The sequence below is a fragment of the Meles meles genome, chromosome X (genome assembly GCF_922984935.1).
Source record: "Meles meles chromosome X, mMelMel3.1 paternal haplotype, whole genome shotgun sequence".
Classification (NCBI taxonomy): Eukaryota; Metazoa; Chordata; class Mammalia; order Carnivora; family Mustelidae; genus Meles; species Meles meles.
Genome location: NC_060087.1, coordinates 130,647,663 through 130,671,978, shown reverse-complemented (window position 1 = coordinate 130,671,978; position 24,316 = coordinate 130,647,663). Strand labels below are relative to the sequence as shown.

Genomic DNA, 24,316 nt, shown 5'->3' with positions numbered 1-24,316 from the left:
TTTCAACATTTCCTTAGCAATTCGGGGTCTCTTCTGGTTCCGTACAAATTTTAGGATTGTTTGTTCCAGCTCTTTGAAAAATGCCGGTGGAATTCTTTTTTTTTAAGATTTTATTTATTTGACAGAGAGAGAGAGAGAGAGAGTTCACAAGTAGGCAGAGAGGCAGGCCGAGCGGGGGGGAGGGGCTGCGGCGGGGAAACAGGCTCCCCGCTGAGCAGAGAACCTGATGCGGGGCTCCATCCCAGGACCCTGAGATCATGACCTGAGCCGAAGGTAGAGGCTTAACCCACTGAGCCACCCAGGTGCCCCATGCCAGTGGAATTTTGGACTGGAACGGCATTGAAAGTATAGATTGCTCTAGGCAATCTATACACATTATATACACAATCTAGGCAGTAGAGACATTTTAACACTGTTTGTTCTTCCGATCCATGAGCATGGAGTGGTCTTCCAACTTTTTGTGTCTTCTTCAGTTTCTTTCATGAGTGTTCTGTAGTTCCTCGAGTACAGACCCTTTACCTCTTTGGTTAGGTTTATTCCCGGGTATCTTATGGTTCTTGGTGCTATAGTAAATGGAATCGATTCTCTAATTTCCCTTTCTGGGATTTCCTTGTTAGTGCATAAGAAAGCAACTGATTTCTGCACACTGATTTTGTATCCTGCCACATTACTGAATTGCTGTATGAGTTCTAGTCGTTTGCGGGCGGAGTCATTTGGGCTTTCCGTATAAAGTATCTTGTCATCTGCGAAGAGAGAGAGTTTGACTTCTTCTTCTTCTTCTTCATTGCCAATTGGAATGTTATCTTTAATTTCCTTTTGTTGTCTAATTGCTGTTGCTAGGACTTCTCGTACTATGTTGAACAAGAGTGGTGAGAGTGGGCATCCTTGTCGTGTTCCTGGTCGCAAAGGGAAGGCTGTCAGCTTTTCCCCATTGAGGATGATACTCGCTGTGGGTTTTTCATAGATAGCTTTTATGAAGTTGAGGAATGTAGCCTCTATCCCTGTACTTTGAATTGTTTTAATCAGGAACGGATGATGGATCTTGTCAAATGCTTTTTCTGCATCAATTGAGAGGCCCATGTGGTTCTTCTCTCTTCTCTGACTGATTCGTTCTATCACATTGATTGATTTGCGAATGTTGAAGCACCCCTGCGTCTCGTGGATAAACCCCAGCTGGTCATGGTGGATAATCTTTTAAAGGTACTGTTGGATCCTATTAGCTAGGATCGTGTTGAGAATCTTGGCATCCATTTTCATCAGGGACAGTGGTCTGAAATTCTCCTTTTTGGTGGGGTCTTTGCCTGGTTTGGGGATCAGGGTAATGCTGGCTTCGTAGAAAGAGTTTGGAAGTTTTCTTTCTGCTTCCACTTTTTGAAACAGCTTCAGGAGAATAGGTGTTATTTCTTCTTTGAATGTTTGGTAGAATTCCCCAGGGTATGCTACCTGAGGGTTTTGGAGGGGAGGGAGGTGGGGGGTGTGGGGTGAGCCTGGTGGTGGGTATGAGGGAGGGCACGTATTGCATGGAGCACTGGGTGTGGTGCATAAACAGTGAATTCTGGAACACTGAAGAGAAATTCAAGAAAATAGTTATTAAGTAATGTTTTGTGGCTTATGTGATCTAGTTCAAGGTAACAGATTCACATTTGTACTGATATCTACCTATTTTAAAACATAAAACATAGGGGCACCTGGGTGGCTCAGTGGGTTAAAGCCTCTGCCTTCGGCTCAGGTCATGATCCCAGGGTCCTGGGATCGAGCCCCGCATCGGGCTCTCTACTCAGCAGGGAGCCTGCTTCCCTTCCTGTCTCTCTCTGCCTGCCTCTCTGCCTACTCGTGATCTCTGTCTGTCAAATAAATGAGTAAAAATCTTAAAAAAAAAAAAGAATTTGGGAATTTCAGTTTAAAACAAAAGACACCAATGTAAGACCAAATTAATCAAAAGACACCAATGTAAGACCAAATTAATCTTAAATTTGAATGGAAACAGCAGGAACTCATGAGTAGGAGCATGGGTTCATTTGGTATGAACTCTGATTGTCAGTATGGGCCCTCAAAGAAGTGTATTTCCTAGCTCTGTCCACTGCAAAGATCCGGAAGCAATGAACATTATCGGTTGCAACAATGAGAACCCCTAGTGCCCACCTTGCGATCTCTAGAAGAAACCAGAGGTCCTTGGAGAAATGGCTGGTTTCGGATCCAGGGCAGAATAAGGACGAGAAAAGTGTGGAACATCTTAGAGTATCCAAAAGTTAGGATATGTGTTGAAGTTATGTCAAAAAGACACCGGGAGGCATGTGAAGGGGCTCCCAATGTCCAAGTGTCAAGCAATGTGAGCCTCAGAAAGAATAATAACGGCAATGGTTTGGGTCACCAATACATTAATACCCATGAGTTCGCCGCGATACTGAAAGAGTCCCCAGACGATCCTTGTTCACTTTAAGAGACCAGAAGACAGCAACCCATCCCTCTGAAAGGGAAAGAATAAAGCAACAATTCTACCTTTCTTGTGTGAATTATATTTCAGGAAAACAAAGCAGTTCGTAGTTACCTTCCATAGGAGAATTCCAGCCAATAAATGGAGCAAGAACAATAAAGTAGGAAAATTACCATTTTACAGCACCCAATGAATTAATGGATCTACATAATAACCCTCAATGGCTGCCAAATATTTTACATAGAGGTTGATATACAGGGTGAGCATACACTATGGTTTTCCCTGGGGGCAAGTCCTGGTTTACATTGGTTGTCCTATACCACACCCTCCCTCGCTCTCAAACTTGTCTGCATTTAGATGATGCATTATATCACCACCCTAGTAACAGGGAACTTTGTACAGAATGAGGAAAACTAGTAGCACCTGAACCCACTGCTCAATCTTAATATTATCTGTATCTATATCTGTGTGTATATATATATCCATATATCCATATATATATATATATATATATATATATATATATATGGAGAGAGAGAGAGAGAGAGAGAGAGAGAGGCCCTCAGATATTAAGGATCTCCTGATGGGATGTGGAGATAGCTGGAAATGAGCCAACGGCAGAAAGTTCTTAAAGACTCAGACAGAGAGGAGGAGTGCCTGGGTGTCTCAGTTGGTTAAACGATCGACTCTTGGTTTGGGCTCTGGTCATGAGATCAAGCCCCATATTGGGCTCTGTACTCAGCAGGGAGTCCTCTTGAGATTCTCTCTCTCCCCCTGCCCCTACCCCTACTTGTGCTCTCTCTCTCTCCCTCCCTCCTTCTCTCTCTCTCTCTGTCTCTCTTTCTCTCTCTCTCAAATGAATAAATATGTCCTTGGGGTGACTGGGTGACACAGTTAGTTAAGCGACTGACTCTAGTTTTCGGCTCAGCTTGTGATCTCAGGGTCATGAGATCAAGCCCCGCATCAGGCTCTGCGCTCAGTGCAGAGTCTGCTTGAGAGTCTCTCTCCTTCTCCCCCTGCCCCTCCTGTCCGTTCTCTTGTTCTCTCTCTCTCTCTCATAAATAAGTAAATCTTAAAAAAAAAAGAGAGAGAGATTCAGGCAGAGAGGGAGCTACAAGGGCAAGAAGAAAGAGATTAGCTTCTCTGTTTAGTGCACTATTTCCTAGTGTCTCTTCTAAGAAAGAGATGTCTGTATATCAACTAGTGTTTGTTAGCACTTTTTAAATTCTTTAAAATATTTAAAATTTATGTATTTGACAGAGAGAGAGAGAGAGAGAGAGATCACAAGTAGGCAGAGAGGCAGGCAGAGAGAGGGGGAAGGCAAGCTCCCCACTGAGCAGGGAGCCCAATGCAGGGCTCCGTCCCAGGACCCTGAGACCATGACCCGAGCTGAAGGCAGAGACTTAACCCACTGAGCCACCCAGGTGCCCGTTTGTTAGCATTTACAAGGGGTTTTCACCTTGTATTACCAGTTGTCATAGTGCAGAGTCTCCTGGTCACCTCTTGTTGGTGACGGCTGTGAATGGGCAGAGTCCCTTTTGACACAGAGGAAGGTTTTCACAGAAAAGGACCCACGGACTTCTTATCACATTATATCATTAAAAAACCAACTGCTGCTTACTTGAGCAATGTGTGCCAATTTGTTCTATACTACTTATGTCCCTTATTTTTGTCATCCTACTGTCGGTTGTAAGCCTAGCATTGCAGGTAAGTCACACCTTTTAGAATGGCCACCTCCCCACAAGACAAGAGGACCATCGCTGGCAAGGATGTGAGAAAAGGGAACCATTGCGCAACTGTTGGTGGGATTGTAAGCTGGTGCAGCCTCCATGGAAAACAGCAGGGAAGAACCTCAGAAACTAAACAGTAGAACGACGGTACCATCCATCAATTCCACTTCCGGGTATATATCCAAAAGAAGCAAAAAGACAGGGTGAAACAGATATTTGTGTACCTGTGTTCAGATAGCATTAGCCACAGTAGATACAAGTGGAAGCAACCTAAGTGTCCATCAAGAGATGAATGGACAAGAACAAACAAACAAACAAACAAACAAATTTTTAGAAGTGACATATACCTGCAATGGATCATTATTCATCTCTTTAAAAAGGAAAGAAAAACTGAGACATGCTACGATATGGACGAATCTTGAAGACATTATGCTCAGTGAGATCTTCCAGTCACAGAAGGACAAATACTGTACGTATGAGGCATCCAAACTCATAGAGAGAGTATAGTGGTGGTTGCCCGGAGTTAGGAGGAGGAGGAGGGAATGGGGAATAGGTGTTTGATGGGTACATAGTTCCAGTTCAGAAAGAGGAAAACGTTTGAGAGATGGATGGCAGTGACGGTTGTACAACAATGGGAATATACTTAAGGCCACTGAGCTGTATGTCTAAAATGGCTTAAAAGGTAAAATTTGCATTATTTGTGTTTTGTAGCAATAAGAAGACAGAGGGGAAACCCTGTTGTAAAGACTGATATCTGGATAAGGAGGATGTGGTTCATATACGTATAATGGAATATAACTACTCAGCCATCAGAAAGGATGAGTACCTACCATTTACATCGACGCGGTTGGAACTGGAGCATATTATGCTAAGTGAAATAAGTCAGTCAGAGAAAGAAAATTATCATATGGCTTCATTCATATGTGGACTATAAGGAATAGCGTGGAGGACAATAGGGGAAGGGACGGGAAACCGAATGGGAAGAAATCGGTGAGGGAGACAAGTTGTGAGAGACTCTTGAGTCTGGGAAACAAACCGAGGGTTGCAGAAAGGCGGGGTTGGGGGGGTAGATGGGGGGATGGGGTAACTGGGTGATGGGCATTAAGGAGGGCATGCGACGTGTTGAGCACTGGGTGTTATACGCAACTAATGAATCATTGCACATTATACCGAAAGGAATGATGTACTGTATGTTGGCTAATTGAATTTAAATTTTAAAAAAAGATTGACATCTGGGCTACATGAAATGCTTCCACAAAACTGCAAGAAAGAAAGTCACCCTACCCATTTGAAGAAAGGTCACGACACCCACATGGATGATGCCATGGAAAAGGAAATTGAAGTGGCCTCTAAGCATATAAGGAGGGCAATCCACTTAGTGGTTGGAGAAATGCAAAAGAAGACCACCACCGTCAGCCCAAATGTAATCCAATTATACTCAGTATTGATGAGAATATGGAACAGTTAGTACCCAGCCTGCTGGTGGGAGTCTTACGTTGGAAATAATTTGGCTGTACCGAATCTCACTTAGCCTATGACCTAGCAAAGGGTCGTTAGCGGCTCTCAACTCGCGGAGTCCTTTAAACGCCGCGAAACACCATTGCACGTATGCCAGACGTCAGAGTGTTCCCAGCATCACTGCTTTTCGGGGCTCTGAAGTGGAAAGTATGCACCTGTCCATGGACAAGGGAACGGATGAACGGACTGGGGAGCGGTGCCACAATGGCGTGCGCTACAGCGGGGAAGATGAAAGCAGTAGGGCTCCGCGGGATAGTATAGCTACTGTTAGGACACAGTGTCGGGCGAAGAAGGAAGTGGCGGGACACGGGGCAGAACGTGATACAGTTTATTGCACCACCCAGGCAGCACACCAGGAGGCCAGGACCGTCAAGGATACGTACACGGGTCTCTAAAACAAAACAGAAAAACCAACCAACCAGCCCACCCAGACGACGACGACGACGACGACGACAATGACAACAAAACCCAAACAAAGAAACGAACGACAACACGCTAGAAAGCGGGGCAGGGGTGGTTTACACAGGGCAAGCAGGAGGATGGCTATTCCTCTGCGAGAGGAAGCAGTGGGTGGGAAGGGCCCCAGGAGAAGACGGAGTGGGAACTGTCCAAGTGTCCCAGGTCAGGAAGGTGGAGGCTTGAGCACCGACCTGTTCCACACTCCCGTGTCCTTTTGTGATTTCCGCGGAAGATGACCTGTGTAACGTCCTCGAACCGCAGCCGGGGCCTCGGACCTCGACCCTCGACCCTCGACCCTCGTCCCTCGACCCTCGATCCTCGACCCTCGACCCTCGACCCTCGATCCTCGATCCGCGACCCTCGACCCCCGGTCCTCGATCCTCAGCACCAGTGAGTGCCTGGACAGCGGTTGGTCGAGGGGGCGTGTCTCGGCCACGGCCCCGCCTCCCGCATGCGCGCTGTGCCAGCCAATCAGCGACGCTCCCGCCTAGGCGTGGCTGGCTGCCTCCTCTCCCTCACGACGCCCTCAGAGGAGCTTCGCGGAGGACGTGGTGTGGAGGTTGCTGTGCGGCTGGAGGGATGGAGGGAGGGACAGAGAGAGACAGAGGACGGGGGTGGGGCATAGGGACCCTCAGGGAGGCCGCGGCGGGTAGGGAGGCGGACCCGGGGGCACTGTGTGGCCATGGGGGGGGGGGGGGTCTCCTCAGACGTGAGGGGACCAGGCTGTGGGGCAGCGGCGGCCGGGCTCACCTCTGACGTGATGTGCCCGCGGGGTCCTCTGGGGCTCCGACAGGACACGACGAGGCCCCTGAGGGCAGGGCCGGCAGGGCCGGCCGGGCGGGGAGCGGGTCCGTCGGTCCCCACTTCCTGGGAGGGTCGGTCACAGCTGGTGAGGAGGGGCCGTCTGCCTCTGTCCCTCCTGCCTGGCCGACCCGGCAGGACAGTTTGGTCCCCTGAGGTCGTCCGGGGGTCCAGAAGGAGCGTCGAGGAGCCGCCCCCGCCACCACTAGACCTGACCGTCCCCGGACAGGGGCGGAACGGTTTATTCCCCATCCATTCCAAGGGGACCCTTGTTTTTGTCCCGGGCCCGGCGGGGCCTCCAGACCAGCACGGGGTCCGGCGGGCCCCGAAGGGGGTGGGGACGGCTTCTGTCCCAAGGCAGGAGCAAGAATGTGGCGGAAGGTCCGGACACTCCGATGTCCCGGGTCGGGTCGCATGCCCTGGGTCGGGGCCGGGGCCGGGGCCGGGGCCGGGGCCGGGGCCGGGGCTGAGCACGGAGCCAGGAGCGCTGAAGGGTCGGGGGTGGGGGTGGGGCTGGGGGTGAGGGTGGGGAACGGGGAGGCGGGGGAGAGGGGTCCACCAGCCGCATCGTCTTCGCCCCCTCCTGGGCCAACCAGAGACATGAGGACACACACACTCTGATCTGCGCAGGGGACCCTTGCCTGGCGTCGCTCCCTGAACATGTCCCCATTTCTTTAACACGTGTTTGCGCTCACAGGGCGCAGGAGAGCTCGGAAGACACCTCGGGATGCCGCCGGCTGGGAGCAAGCGCCTGGGGAGGGCTGCGAAGGCCCCCGTGGAGGCTCAGGGCATGGCAGCCTATGACCTGGGGAGACAGGAGAGAAGACAGCTGAGCGGGCCAGAGGTTGCAGGTACTGTCTGTCCCACACCTTTGCAGAGATAGCGCGTGTAGATACGGCGCACGGGGCAGGTCACTGCTTCGGAGTCCTCAGCGTTGCAAACAGTAAATTCCTCGCGCGTGCGTGCGTGCGTGTGTGTGTGTGTAGTGTGTGTGTGCGGGGTGTGTGTGTGTGTGTGTGTGTGTGTGTGTGTGCACGCGCGTCCCCGCGCGCACGCGCATGTAAAAAGCAGTTGCAGGTACCGGAGGTTGCCCCCTTGATCCTCCTGTCCCAGACCGGGATTACAGAGGCGTAGATAGCCGCTCTTCTGCTCCCCCCGCAGTCCTTCTTTCCAAAATCTCTCACACCTGCTGGGTGAGGTACTCTGGCATCAACCTTGAAAGACTTGTAATGCTGTCTCCGTCGCGTGGTCCTGGTCCCTGATCTAGTTGCATCGGGCCTTGCACGGGCATGCTTCCTTTCCTATGCCTGCCTTAAAAACCTTGTGGTTGCACGGGGGAGGCCTGAAGAGCTCCACGGTTGAGGATATTGCTCCCCGAAAACTGACCCCCAAATGCCACACTTTGTCGTTTTTTTGTTCTGTTTTGTCTTTTTTTTTTTTTTTTTAATTTAAATTCAATTAGCCAACCTGTAGTACACCGTTGGTTTGTGATATAACGTTCATCAGCGATTCGTCTGTTGCCTAGAACAACCGGCGCTCATCGCATCACTCGCCACCACCATACTTCATTTTAAAACGTTTTCCGCTTTTATTTCAACGCAGGAAACAATCCAGTAACCCACGAACGGGGGCGAAAAAGGCCTTCTGCAGAAACATTTGAGGAAGATGTCGGGTAATGTGCTCATAGTATTTCCACTGGCCAGATCAAGTCAACCTGGCTTACCTAACGATTATTCTCTGTAAAATCCCAGAATGAGACATTTCCTCCGAAACAAATATGATCTCTGTTTGTCCTTAATAATGTTTGATGTAACATCTTCACAGGAATGAAGTGCGGAAGATGCTGCAAGGACTAGGAGGTACGCTTAAATGATATTTGCAGTGAAAAAAAGAATAGTTTTAAACCATACGGCTTTTATAAATGAAAATGTTAACGAGGGGTCTGCAACGCTGATTTTAATGCCTTGTTCTCGTGTGTAGGATATTATACAAGTGTTTAGTGTGATTCAACTTTGCAAGTTTCTTTACTGACCTTTTCCATTGTTGATGTGGAAAAGTAAAAATGGTACTAACATTGATGAGGTAAGAATGATGCTATTATTTTACACACATTTACATTTCATATCAATTAATATAAATTAAATGAAGAAAAGTGCATACCTCCTTTTGTGTACAGAGATTAGGTGATATGCCAATTTTTCATGTCGATTTTAAATTTTCTTAATTTAATTACTTGTCATGGCTTTCCGGTGTCCTTGTCTTTGGAGTAGCAGCACAAATTGAATCCTCTAAAAAACAAACAAACAAAAAATTCTTTATTGTTATTTTTCATTAGCAAACCATGTAGCTGCAAACTAAAGAACTCTCCCAGCTAGTGAGAAATATATAATCACACCCAAACTCCCAAGTTTTATGTTGTTCTGTCAGATGCCGGTTACACCATCTGCGCTACAGGACAGTACACTTAGCAGAGTCCGAGTCAATTTGCGGCTCTTCCATGGAGATCAACCCTACAAGCAAGTATGGCTTGAAAGCTTTGCTCTATTTGGTGGTCACAAAGAGCTGGCTTTGGGAGCTCTCTAATACACTTCTTACTATAGATGGATTCCGGGTGTGTAAAATATTTTGTTATAGAGCAGATCCTTCATGACTACTGAAAAATAACTACTGATTGTAGATCCGTAAAGTCAAATCATAGGATTCGCAAAGGATTTAGTTGAAGTATTAAGATTCTGTGAAATGCAGCCCTTACTGCATAAAAGTGTTATGTAAAAAGCTCCGTGAGAATATTTTAAAAATGTTTTTGGATTCATTTATTTAAATTAGGGTTTTTACACCTACAGCCCTTGTCTCTTTTAGTAGAACACGGTTAAAAGCATCACTCACTAGACTGCTTGAAAAAGAATTTTTTTAAATGTGCGATATAATTATTTTCATCCTTCTGAGGATCATCTTTAAGAAAATTGCACATTTTATATAACGCATCCTAATGACAATCCATCTAGACATGTCCCTTGAATTGGCGGGTATATTATAAATTTAGAAAAACTTGCCTTTTAGCTGTTTTCTCACAAGGAAATTAAAGTCTGTCTTTGGGATTCTCGATACACGTTTTGATAATGGAAAATATTTTTATTATTATCCCCTTTCCACTATCTCTAAACTAAAAGGTGACCTGCATTTAGAAAAGTTAGAATTGGGATACTAGTACTAGAGAAGATTTTACAGAAAACGGTGAGCAAATCTTGCTTTTTGAAATGATGCCTGCGTTATAATTTTTATTTTACTTATTTTATTTCTTGAAGTGTAACTGACATACAATATTATATTAGTTCCAGGTATACAACACAGTGATTGGACATTTATGATGTCTGTATTATGAATTTCGAATGTCTTTGCATATTGCCGAGGCAAAATTTACCCATATTGATTTGTATATATGAAAACAAAATAATTTTCAACGCTCAATGTCAATGAATATTCTCTATACAGCTGACATTAAACAGGCTCTTCTTGCAAAGAGAACAATGTTCGAAATGAACACAAAAGCTTCTGTCAAAACCACCAACGAAAAAATTGAGCATGTTTGGAAGATACAGCAAGAAGAAAGGTGACGTTGTTGTTGTTGCTTTTTCAAGTCACGATGACATTTGTATCATTTCTTAGTATTCACTGGTGCAAATAACCTAAGACAAATTCTATTATATTGAATTTTCCAGTAAAAAATAGATTTTGCTTGATTTTTTTTCTAAGCGGATTAATTCTGTTAACCTCACTCCTTAACAGAATTGAGAGGTATCTCCTAGAAGCCCGTAAAGATGACCCTTTCCTCCCTTTCAAATAACAATTGAGTTTTCTTCCTATAACATTAATTCATATTTATTCTAGACCTACACTACCCGAGCTTCGGGTAAGTGTCTTAAACCATTATTCTTGTGATAGTTAACTGTATTCAGTTATGTAGAAAAGGTTAATCTTATATTATAAATAATTTGCCTATTTTAGCTAACTCGTGTTCACTGTTCTTTCTTAAAAATCATTGTTGTACCAAAGAGGGGAAATATTTAAGTGAAATATTCCTGTTTGGAAGTCTTCTATGACAAATGCATACGATATCCTTATTGAATCTACTTATCGTATCAGAACATACATGTTCTTCAGTAAGAAGAAATGAAAAGTAAACTGCTTTTAGATAAAATGAATTCTTCTGGGAAACTGATAGCACAGTAAATCCTCACTAGTTTTTAAGAGGTAAGGCATATGAGAGAGCTTATATGTTGGCCAGTTAGGAACAATACTTTTGGAATAAGAGTAAATTGTTCATGTACCCTTTCTGTTTCCCATGAGACTATTTCAGCCGCCATTGTGCTATTACTGCCTTCTCCTTTTATAGTGTAAATTGTGTCGAATCAGTTTTGTTTTGAATATGGTTAGATTTTCATATCTTCTTGAAGTATGACAGTGCTTGTTGCTGTGGTTTACAGGCAGAATCTTCGTCTCAAGTATTCGCGGCAGTTTCTGACTTTGTTTTGGGAGTGGGATGCAGACATGCGGAAAGCCCAGGAACAAGAAGAAAAACTAGCTGTTGGTATCAGCCTTGGCTTTAAAATTGATTTATTTGTTGTACCAAAGTCTCAAGTAGCAATAGGTCATGCAAAAACACAGGAGAGAATGTAGAGTCCACGAGCCCAGATGGGTAAATGTGGGTAGAAGGTGTGGCGGTGGGAGACTGGATGTTCTATTTGGATTGCTTCTGTCTATTTAGTGATACAGGAAGGTCACCCGTTAAGAGTGAGAGTGGTGGAGGAGGTGTTCCCTTTAGGGGCCAGAGAAGAGTCCTGGAATTGTTTCCTGAGAGCGGGCCAGCAAACGGACTAGGGAAATATCACTGCCAAGAAGCATTATGGGTTTAATTTAGGTTAGTGTCATAGTGATCATGAATTTAAAGTGAGACCACTCTGCATGGTTGTGGCAGGGCAGCTGGAGAGTTGGGTTTTCCAGGGTTGCGATTTTGCCAGGCAGATTGACAGAGGGAAAGGGAGGCAAGGTACGTACGTGTGCAAGCGCATGGGTATAATGATTGGCCATGGACTTTAAGCCGAGAAGGAGGAAAAGGGAGAATATGAGAGTGGGGACTGGGGACAATGAAAAGTCGTAGGATCAACGGGATGTTAATCCTGAAAGAGTTTTTTTTTTTTTTTTTAAACGTTTTTTTTTAAATATTTTATTTATTTGACAGAGAGAGATCACAAGTAGATAGAGAGGCAGGCAGAGAGAGAGAGAGAGGGAAGCAGGCTCCCCGCTGAGCAGAGAGCCCGATGCGGGACTCGATCCCAGGACCCTGAGATCATGACCTGAGCTGAAGGCAGTGGCTTAACCCACTGAGCCACCCAGGCTGAATGTTGGGGGGAAAGTGGAGAAACAGTATAGTACAGTGGTCAAGAGCCTGGACTCTGGAACCATTTGGAGGGGTGGGGGGACCAATCCTGGTTAACCCATACTAGCTGTGAAATCAGGGACAAATTGTTTATCTCTGCACCTCACTCAGCTTCCTCACCCATGAAAGGAGACGAGACATAATAAGGGTGCTACAATGAATCTTGGAACACTACATCAAAAACTAATGATGTAGTGTATGGTGACTAACATACCCCAATAAAAATTTTTAAAAAAAGAGTACTTGCCTCGTAGAGTTGTTTTGAGGATTAAATGAGATCATATATAATAAGTTTATTTAAAATGGTCCAGAACAGGGGCACCTGGGTGGCTCAGTGGGTTAAAGCCTCTGCCTTCAGCTCAGGTCATGATCCCAGGGTCCTGGAGTCAAGCCCCGCATCGGGCTCTCTGCTCAGCAGGGAGCCAGCTTCCTTTCCTCTCTCTCTGCCTGCTTCTCTGCCTACTTGTGATCTCTGCCTCTCCGATAATAAATAAAATCTTAAAGAAAGAGAGAGAGAAAGAAAGAAAGAAAGAAAAAAAGAAAGAAAGAATATTTCTTCCGTAACTACTGTTAGGAAGGATTGTTGTATAGATTTTTACCTACCTGTGGTAAACACATTATTGGAAAGGTCATTTGTGGATTTTGAAGTAAAAAATTAAAACGTGTTTTCAATATGGGTGAGAAAGACAATCTCCTACTTAATGGCTACTAGGTAGGATCATCGTATTGTCTTTGTATATTAGTGGTGAACACAATAACCTAAACTTGGTCACAAAAAGTTGTTAAAACAGGAAATGTTAACAAGTATTGATTTAAAGAATACTCCTTTCAAACTTGATGTGTAGTGATGTTTTATAAGTATTAAATGTTACTCACATTTTATCACCCTTTTCTATTTTAGGGTATGTTCCAAGAGCAACGAAAGCTTCTTCAACAAGCTAGAGTGGTTCAGAACCAGAGACTGCAAAAAATTAAAAAGTTATATGAGCAATTCTCAGAGGTCTGTTGTATTTGGCAACACAATATATTCTTATGAAACATCACGTGAAGGGGCGCCTGGGTGGCTCAGTCGGTTGAGCAACCGACTCCTGGTTTTCGCTGAGGTCGTGGGTTCTGATTTCGTGGATTGTGGGATTGAGCCCCGCCTCATGCTCCCTGCTTAGCGGGGACTCTGCTTGAAGATTCTCTCCCTCTTCCCCTCCTCCCACGTGCATGTGCACATGCGCTCTCTCTCTCTCTCTCTGAAATAAGTAAGTAAATATTTTTTAAAAACACACAATATGTATATAAAAGTGGAAGATACTTTGTTTCTTTCCAAATCTATGGGGAGGAAACATTTAGGTTATGCATGTATATTGTTAAACATTTTCCATTTGAAATTCATTGTTTTGGATTTAACATAACTGGCAAATGCGTTTTTATTTTTAGGGTTAATTAATAGTTTTGTGGGAGTCATTTAAAACAGGGAACTGTAAAGTGGGAATCTTACCTAGAAATACAGGTACTATGAAGAAAACTGGTACTTTATTAACACTTCAATCATAATTTTTTGCTCAACAATCAGTCTGGAGGAGATCAGCAATAAATATGTAGTGGAGACTCGGGAAGTCTATAAATCACTCCTACGTGTCTTTGACTTGTATTAACGGTTTCTGTTAAATATGAGTAGGCAGTTGTAATTGATGCATAAACACACTCTCATATTCAAATGTGTTACATGAGTGCTTTATGGCATATTTGCTTTTGGGATATTGGACTAATAATGACTTTATGTGCATGCTTAAAATCCTAAGGAAAGGTCTAAATGTATAACAGAATGAAAGAGCGAGAAGAGGACTAAATGTAAACTGAGAATGATCTGCTGTGATATTTGCACATTAGCAAATTGCTCTCAGTGACACAGACCTCTTCTTCGTGCAGATATATACTTATTTAGGAGGCAATGGAATCCTGCACATTCCCCCTTTTTTTTCTTGGTGTGTGTGTGGGCGGGGGCGGGGTTGGGTGGGGGAGGAGGGGTGTGGGAGGTGTCCTTTACCTCTGTAACTGTACCTTAATATCTTTCTTTGAATTCCCGCTGCCACTGCCCTAGTTCAGGATCTCATCCTTTCCTGCTTATACTATTAAACTCTCATCTGAGTTCTCTCTTCTTCAGCCCATCCTTCACAGTTCTGCAATATGATGTTCCAAAATGTATACCTTCCCTCCTGAAAACCTGTCATTAGCTTCCCATTTTAAACACTCAGGAATTCAACGTCTGCCCTGTAGCAAGACCCCCTTTGTAGTTTTATACTTATATTCCTCCTTTTCCTCCCACCCCTCCAGTACTCACCAACTAACCCACTCACTAGACTTACTTCCTTGTTTCTAGAGTACTTTCAATTCCCTCTTCCCTTTACCTACTGAAATCTTATTCTTTTGCCAATGAAATCAGAATCAATTTTATTTTCCAGTACACAGTCATGGCAAGTTGGGTTTCCTTAATCGTGTCGTTTTCATTTGCATGTCTTTTTATTCTCACTGGAATAGGGAAGGAAGAGATCGTGCATTCACTTTCAAATTCCTCCACAGCCCTTAACGGTACTTTTTACGTAGTATGCCCTAGATCACCATTTGCTAAATGAAGATTAAAGATTCAGAACGTGTTTGTTTTTTCATCACCTAAAGAGGTCGTGTTACAGGTCATTTTATTCCCGCCAATGGGATCATGTTACAGTGATTTTTACTCGTTATAAGTGCACTGTTCCGTGGTGTTTAGAAAGCTTATTAGAGAGTTTTGAAATTATGGTATTTCATTCTATGAGACTGTCAGTCCTTTTCTTTTCTTTCCTCCACCTTGACCTTAACTGTTTATAACCCATTCTTTCGAGCAAAGTGTACTACCGCCGTGTCTCTGTAATAATTATATTTGACTCAAACACAACATTTAAAAAATTTCTTAAGTGGGTATTTTGATCTCCATGTATTAGGTGTAGTATTTTATTTGGAATAAATAATGAGCATCCTTTGAATATTAAGAATTGTTACTTTCGAAATTTGATTTTTTAAAGATTTTATTTACTTATTTTTGCGGGGGTGGTCGGGGGGACAGAGAGAGAGACAGAGCGAGTGAGCGAGCACAAGCAAGTGCATGAGCAGGGGGAAGGGCAGAGGGAGAGGGAGAAGCAGACTCCCCACTGAGCAGGGAGCCAGATGTGGGACTCGATCCCAGGACCCTGAGATCATGACCTGAGCCAGAGGCAGGGGCTTAACTGACTGAGCCACCCAGGCACCCCTTGAAATTTTTAATTCTACGTGTTTGGAGCATGAGATGAAAAGTGGTGATTTATAACTGAACAAGGCTTTTTGTTTTAGAGTACGCAGGACTTAGAGAAGGAGCATGAACGTCTTCTTGCTGATGAACAAAGAGAAGTTAGGGAAGAAATGACCAAGTTGCAAGACAAAATTATGATGGAAGCTGTAAGTAGTGTATATTTAATATTAAGAACACTTGGTTTAAGTGTTACGGAGGGATGTGAGCTTTGGGGTATTTTGTTTGCCAAAACGTATATAACAATTACCTAAATAACATGCAAATCTTTAATATTCCCTTCCTTGAAACAGCAACGGCAAAAGCTGGCAATTGTTCAAAAGCATCTTCATTCCTTGTTGTTCTGATGACTTTGAAGAAAGAACAGGAACCTAAGTTTTACAGTACAAGTGTAACATTAGCTACGCCGAACCACGTTGTAGTCGTTTAAAAATTAGAGTTGAAATCAGTACATCTTGTTTATCATAGCTTTCTTGTTATGTGCAAGACTCTTTTCCTGTTCAAACCCCAAACCCTGAACAGCTATGTGGGCAGCAGCAGTTCCACAATTATATGCATTAAGCTTTCAGTCCTTCATTAGTAATGGTGACTTTTTGTACTTAACACTGTCAACTAACTTTTAACAATAAGGATGATTTAATTTTAGGCTTGGCCCCAGTGGATCTGTATCAGTCCCCAAAGTTTCAATGCACAAGTACAGAAAGAAGGCTACATTGCTTTTCGAAAGGAAAAAAAAATAAACAATATAAAATCTATCTTAACTGTGTACCCGCTTGTATTTACTCACTAGTTTACAGAGACAATGCCAATAAAAATATGATTTCAGAAGAAAATGCACTCTACCGCCTTATAAAAATCATTGAAAGTAAACATGAGATTGTGTTTTTGAATAAAGTGAACTGCCTAAAACCACTGGGAGAACAGAACTACATATATAAATACCAGTGCTGAGACATGGGTTTGTAGGTATGTCCTTTCCACAAAGACATCAAAGTGTCATTTACTTGGTGTTGCTTCACTATTAAATGACACCTGCCGTTAGGATTGATCGAAAGTATTTCATTAATATGCACATACACTTAATTGCTTATGGTTTGAGTATTTCACATCTGTCTTTAAAGATAAATCACCTACAGTTCTTTGGTTTTGTTTTCAAGTTTAATATTCACTGAGTATGCGGAAAGTTGATTTTACATTTGAGAACTAGGAACTTGAATAATTAATTCTTATACACTTGCTTCCGTAATGGGCACTTTTTTTACATTTAATAACATAACACCATCTTCACTTGGGCATGTCATTTAATAAACATGACATTGTTTCAGAATATATTTGGGATAAGTCAGTTAAATGTATTTTTTGTGAATTAATAAATTGTTTTCATGTATCATTTAAAACAAAACAATCCCATTTGGAGGAGAGGAAGGATTTTCACCTGTTTTTTCTGCATGGTGTTTTGTTCTGTTTTACGTTAGTTCTGACCCCTATATACCACCACCCTTCTGTTTGTTTTGAGGTTTTTCCAAGTTTTTTAAAATAAACCCATATAAGATCTCATTTTCTAACAGCAACAGTGTATACAGGAATAAATGAGTCCCCCACCACTATCCAATATTTGACATTACAGGGAGAATTTAATTGCTCAATTTTGTGTGTTTGTAAAGCACTTTCCTTTCAAGCCAAACAGGTGTTGGTATATGCGTCTGAAGTTCTGTTCCAAACCTCTAATAAGGTCCTCATTTGGGAAGTTTTCTATTAGCTATAGAGACAAAAATAGGTACTCCAAAGGTCCCCCATGAAAGTTCCAGTGTTCATACTAAGCCATCTAATTTTATGTGAGAGCGCAGAGACGATAATCGGTACATAATGTACTTAGTGTTCAAACAGTTGACATTTATTTCATCCCCCGACAACCTCAAATGAGTAAATACGTACTCGAAGCAACTTTGGCTGATATTCTAAGGGGAAAAAATATTTTGCCGTTATAATTATTTATATATTTGTACATAATTTGCCATTATATATTATTTGCATACATATTACAATCTACACACACACACACACACACACACACACACACACGTTCTAACATATATATTAAACATTATTCTTTAAAAAGATTTCATTTGTTTATTTGAAAGAGAGAGAGAGCATGAGAGAGGGAGAAGGGCAGAGGGAGAAGCAGACCCCCTGCTGAGCAGGGAGTCCGATGCGGGGCGGGTGGGGGCGGTGGGGGGCTCGATCCTGGGACTCCAGGATCATGACCTGAGCTGAAGGCAGTCAGTCAACCAACTGAGCCACCCAGGTGCCCCTAGAGCTGGACGCTTAACCGATGGAGCCACCCAGGAGCCCCACAGCATCCATGCTTGATTAAAAAATAAAAAAAACCCTCAATAGGGGTGCCTGGGTGGCTCAGTGGGTTAAAGCCTCTGCCTTCAACTCAGGTCATGATCCCAGGGTCCTGGGATCGAGCCCCACATCAGGCTCTCTGCTTGGCAGGGAGCCTGCTTTCCCCTCTCCCTCTCTGCCTGCCTCTCTGCCTACTTGCGATCTCTGTCTGTCAAATAAACAGACAGACTCCTGGCAACCACCACTATACTCTATGAGTTTGGATGCCTCATACGTACAGTATTTGTCCTTCTGTGACTGGAAGATCTCACTGAGCATAATGTCTTCAAGATTCGTCCATATCGTAGCATGTCTCAGTTTTTCTTTCCTTTTTAAAGAGATGAATAATGATCCATTGCAGGTATATGTCACTTCTAAAAATTTGTTTGTTTGTTTGTTTGTTTGTTCTTGTCCATTCATCTCTTGATGGACACTTAGGTTGCTTCCACTTGTATCTACTGTGGCTAATGCTATCTGAACACAGGTACACAAATATCTGTTTCACCCTGTCTTTTTGCTTCTTTTGGATATATACCCGGAAGTGGAATTGATGGATGGTACCGTCGTTCTACTGTTTAGTTTCTGAGGTTCTTCCCTGCTGTTTTCCATGGAGGCTGCACCAGCTTACAATCCCACCAACAGTTGCGCAATGGTTCCCTTTTCTCACATCCTTGCCAGCGATGGTCCTCTTGTCTTGTGGGGAGGTGGCCATTCTAAAAGGTGTGACTTACCTGCAATGCTAGGCTTACAACCGACAGTAGGATGACAAAAATAAGGGACATAAGTAGTATAGAACAAATTGGCACACATTGCTCAAGTAAGCAGCAGTTGGTTTTTTAATGATATAATGTGATAAGAAGTCCGTGGGTCCTTTTCTGTGAAAACCTTCCTCTGTGTCAAAAGGGACTCTGCCCATTCACAGCCGTCACCAACAAGAGGTGACCAGGAGACTCTGCACTATGACAACTGGTAATACAAGGTGAAAACCCCTTGTAAATGCTAACAAACGGGCACCTGGGTGGCTCAGTGGGTTAAGTCTCTGCCTTCAGCTCGGGTCATGGTCTCAGGGTCCTGGGACGGAGCCCTGCATTGGGCTCCCTGCTCAGTGGGGAGCTTGCCTTCCCCCTCTCTCTGCCTGCCTCTCTGCCTACTTGTGATCTCTCTCTCTCTCTCTCTCTCTGTCAAATACATAAATTTTAAATATTTTAAAGAATTTAAAAAGTGCTAACAAACACTAGTTGATATACAGACATCTCTTTCTTAGAAGAGACACTAGGAAATAGTGCACTAAACAGAGAAGCTAATCTCTTTCTTCTTGCCCTTGTAGCTCCCTCTCTGCCTGAATCTCTCTCTTTTTTTTTTTTAAGATTTACTTATTTATGAGAGAGAGAGAGAGAACAAGAGAACGGACAGGAGGGGCAGGGGGAGAAGGAGAGAGACTCTCAAGCAGACTCTGCACTGAGCGCAGAGCCTGATGCGGGGCTTGATCTCATGACCCTGAGATCACAAGCTGAGCCGAAAACTAGAGTCAGTCGCTTAACTAACTGTGTCACCCAGTCACCCCAAGGACATATTTATTCATTTGAGAGAGAGAGAAAGAGAGAGAGAGAGAGAAGGAGGGAGGGAGAGAGAGAGAGCACAAGTAGGGGTAGGGGCAGGGGGAGAGAGAGAATCTCAAGAGGACTCCCTGCTGAGTACAGAGCCCAATATGGGGCTTGATCTCATGACCAGAGCCCAAACCAAGAGTCGATCGTTTAACCAACTGAGACACCCAGGCACTCCTCCTCTCTGTCTGAGTCTTTAAGAACTTTCTGCCGTTGGCTCATTTCCAGCTATCTCCACATCCCATCAGGAGATCCTTAATATCTGAGGGCCTCTCTCTCTCTCTCTCTCTCTCTCTCTCTCCATATATATATATATATATATATATATATATATATATGGATATATGGATATATATATACACACAGATATAGATACAGATAATATTAAGATTGAGCAGTGGGTTCAGGTGCTACTAGTTTTCCTCATTCTGTACAAAGTTCCCTGTTACTAGGGTGGTGATATAATGCATCATCTAAATGCAGACAAGTTTGAGAGCGAGGGAGGGTGTGGTATAGGACAACCAATGTAAACCAGGACTTGCCCCCAGGGAAAACCGTAGTGTATGCTCACCCTGTATATCAACCTCTATGTAAAATATTTGGCAGCCATTGAGGGTTATTATGTAGATCCATTAATTCATTGGGTGCTGTAAAATGGTAATTTTCCTACTTTATTGTTCTTGCTCCATTTATTGGCTGGAATTCTCCTATGGAAGGTAACTACGAACTGCTTTGTTTTCCTGAAATATAATTCACACAAGAAAGGTAGAATTGTTGCTTTATTCTTTCCCTTTCAGAGGGATGGGTTGCTGTCTTCTGGTCTCTTAAAGTGAACAAGGATCGTCTGGGGACTCTTTCAGTATCGCGGCGAACTCATGGGTATTAATGTATTGGTGACCCAAACCATTGCCGTTATTATTCTTTCTGAGGCTCACATTGCTTGACACTTGGACATTGGGAGCCCCTTCACATGCCTCCCGGTGTCTTTTTGACATAACTTCAACACATATCCTAACTTTTGGATACTCTAAGATGTTCCACACTTTTCTCGTCCTTATTCTGCCCTGGATCCGAAACCAGCCATTTCTCCAAGGACCTCTGGTTTCTTCTAGAGATCGCAAGGTGGGCACTAGGGGTTCTCATTGTTGCAACCGATAATGTTCATTGCTTCCGGATCTTTGCAGTGGACAGAGCTAGGAAATACACTTCTTTGAGGGCCCATACTGACAATCAGAGTTCATACCAAATGAATCCATGCTCCTACTCATGAGTTCCTGCTGTTTCCATTCAAATTTAAGATTAATTTGGTCTTACATTGGTGTCTTTTGATTAATTTGGTCTTACATTGGTGTCTTTTGTTTTAAACTGAAATTCCCAAATTCTTTTTTTTTTTTAAGATTTTTACTCATTTATTTGACAGACAGAGATCACGAGTAGGCAGAGAGGCAGGCAGAGAGAGACAGGAAGGGAAGCAGGCTCCCTGCTGAGTAGAGAGCCCGATGCGGGGCTCGATCCCAGGACCCTGGGATCATGACCTGAGCCGAAGGCAGAGGCTTTAACCCACTGAGCCACCCAGGTGCCCCTATGTTTTATGTTTTAAAATAGGTAGATATCAGTACAAATGTGAATCTGTTACCTTGAACTAGATCACATAAGCCACAAAACATTACTTAATAACTATTTTCTTGAATTTCTCTTCAGTGTTCCAGAATTCACTGTTTATGCACCACACCCAGTGCTCCATGCAATACGTGCCCTCCCTCATACCCACCACCAGGCTCACCCCACACCCCCCACCTCCCTCCCCTCCAAAACCCTCAGGTAGCATACCCTGGGGAATTCTACCAAACATTCAAAGAAGAAATAACACCTATTCTCCTGAAGCTGTTTCAAAAAGTGGAAGCAGAAAGAAAACTTCCAAACTCTTTCTACGAAGCCAGCATTACCCTGATCCCCAAACCAGGCAAAGACCCCACCAAAAAGGAGAATTTCAGACCACTGTCCCTGATGAAAATGGATGCCAAGATTCTCAACACGATCCTAGCTAATAGGATCCAACAGTACCTTTAAAAGATTATCCACCATGACCAGCTGGGGTTTATCCACGAGACGCAGGGGTGCTTCAACATTCGCAAATCAATCAATGTGATAGAACGAATCAGTCAGAGAAGAGAGAAGAACCACATGGGCCTCTCAATTGATGCAGAAAAAGCATTTGACAAGATCCATCATCCGTTCCTGATTAAAACAATTCAAAGTACAGGGATAGAGGCTACATTCCTCAACTTCATAAAAGCTATCTATGAAAAACCCACAGCGAGTATCATCCTCAATGGGGAAAAGCTGACAGCCTTCCCTTTGCGACCAGGAACACGACAAGGATGCCCACTCTCACCACTCTTGTTCAACATAGTACGAGAAGTCCTAGCAACAGCAATTAGACAACAAAAGGAAATTAAAGATAACATTCCAATTGGCAATGAAGAAGAAGAAGAAGAAGTCAAACTCTCTCTCTTCGCAGATGACAAGATACTTTATACGGAAAGCCCAAATGACTCCGCCCGCAAACGACTAGAACTCATACAGCAATTCAGTAATGTGGCAGGATACAAAATCAGTGTGCAGAAATCAGTTGCTTTCTTATGCACTAACAAGGAAATCCCAGAAAGGGAAATTAGAGAATCGATTCCATTTACTATAGCACCAAGAACCATAAGATACCCGGGAATAAACCTAACCAAAGAGGTAAAGGGTCTGTACTCGAGGAACTACAGAACACTCATGAAAGAAACTGAAGAAGACACAAAAAGTTGGAAGACCACTCCATGCTCATGGATCGGAAGAACAAACAGTGTTAAAATGTCTCTACTGCCTAGATTGTGTATATAATGTGTATAGATTGCCTAGAGCAATCTATACTTTCAATGCCGTTCCAGTCCAAAATTCCACTGGCATGGGGCACCTGGGTGGCTCAGTGGGTTAAGCCTCTACCTTCGGCTCAGGTCATGATCTCAGGGTCCTGGGATGGAGCCCCGCATCAGGTTCTCTGCTCAGCGGGGAGCCTGTTTCCCCGCCGCAGCCCCTCCCCCCCGCTCGGCCTGCCTCTCTGCCTACTTGTGATCTCTCTCTCTCTCTCTCTCTCTGTCAAATAAATAAAATCTTAAAAAAAAAGAATTCCACCGGCATTTTTCAAAGAGCTGGAACAAACAATCCTAAAATTTGTACGGAACCAGAAGAGACCCCGAATTGCTAAGGAAATGTTGAAAAAAAGGAAAACAAAACTGGGGGCATCACGTTGCCTGATTTTAAGCTTTACTACAAAGTGTGATCACCAAGACAGCATGGTACTGGCACAAAAACAGACACATAGACCGGGGGAACAGAGCAGAGAGCCCAGAGATGGACCCTCAACTCTATGGTCAAATAATCTTCGACAAAGCAGGAAGAAATACACAGTGGAAAAAAGACAGTCTCTTCAATAAATGGTGCTGGGAAAATTGGACAGCTATGTGTAGGAGAATGAAACTCGACCATTCTCTTACACCGTACCCAAAGATAAACTCGAAATGGATAAAAGACTTCAACGTGAGGCAGGAATCCATCAGAATCCTAGAGGAGAACATAGGCATAGGAGAACGATGTCTTTGACATCGGCCACAGCAACTTCTTTCAAGATACGTCTCCAAAGGCCAAGGAAACAAAAGCGAAAATGAACTTTTGGGACTTCATCAAGATCAAAAGCTTCTGCACAGCAAAGGAAAATACCTGTATGAACAAGGCTATCACGTCTCAAGGTTTCCCATTTAATACCAGTGTGACTTAACATCTAGAGTTTGAAAGGATTTTTTTTTTAAGATTAAATAAGGTTTTTAGGTTTTTATTTTCCATAACCACAGAATTAATGAATCATTTCCTTGTGGTCTAAAGTAGGACCACAGATATTTGTAGTCCCGAAACAGTGAATATAAGCTGTTTTCATAGTCCTCTCTCTCTCTCTCTCTCTCTGTGTGTGTTATATTGGGATTATGAATAATAATTATTTAAATTTTCTATAGCCTTATGTTTTGTTATTCTGTAATTTTCCAAGTTAAAATATTCTATAACGATGGGCATAGAGTTTTAATATTGCAAGATGGAAAACATTCTGCAGATGGATAGTGATGGTTGTACAACATTGTGACTGTATTCAGTACCACTAAATGGTCCACTTGAAAATAGTTCAGATGGTAAATGTTACATTATGTGTATGTTACCACAATAAAGAAGGAAAAATTCCACTGGAAAAAAAAGAAGGAAACAGTCAATAAAACAAAGACGCAACCCACGGGATGGGAGAAGATATTCGCAAATGACAGTACAGACAAAGGGCTGGTATCCAAGATCTGTAAAGATCTCCTCAAACTCAACACACACAAAACAGATAATCACGTCAAAAAATGGGCAGAAGACACGAGCAGACACTTCTCCAAAGAAGACATACAAATGGCTAACAGACACCTGAAAAAAATGCTCATCATCATTAGCCATCAGTGAGATTCAAACCAAAACCACATTGAGATACCACCTTACACCAGTCAGAATGGCCAAAATCAACAAGACGGGAAACAACGTGTGTTGGAGAGGATGTGGAGAAAG

At 43.4% G+C, this 24,316-nt stretch overlaps 1 protein-coding gene across 1 annotated transcript; it reads left to right on the top strand.

Moving 5' to 3' along the window:
• The first annotated feature begins 7,669 nt into the window (after window positions 1-7,669).
• LOC123935508 (synaptonemal complex protein 3-like) lies at window positions 7,670-16,036 on the top strand. Its single transcript, XM_045996402.1, has 8 exons — window positions 7,670-7,793; window positions 8,545-8,614; window positions 8,767-8,801; window positions 10,435-10,552; window positions 11,427-11,526; window positions 13,281-13,379; window positions 15,734-15,838; window positions 15,983-16,036. Exons 1-8 carry the CDS (start codon window positions 7,670-7,672, stop codon window positions 16,034-16,036), a joined length of 705 nt encoding a protein of 234 aa, XP_045852358.1.
• The last annotated feature ends 8,280 nt before the right edge of the window (window positions 16,037-24,316 follow it).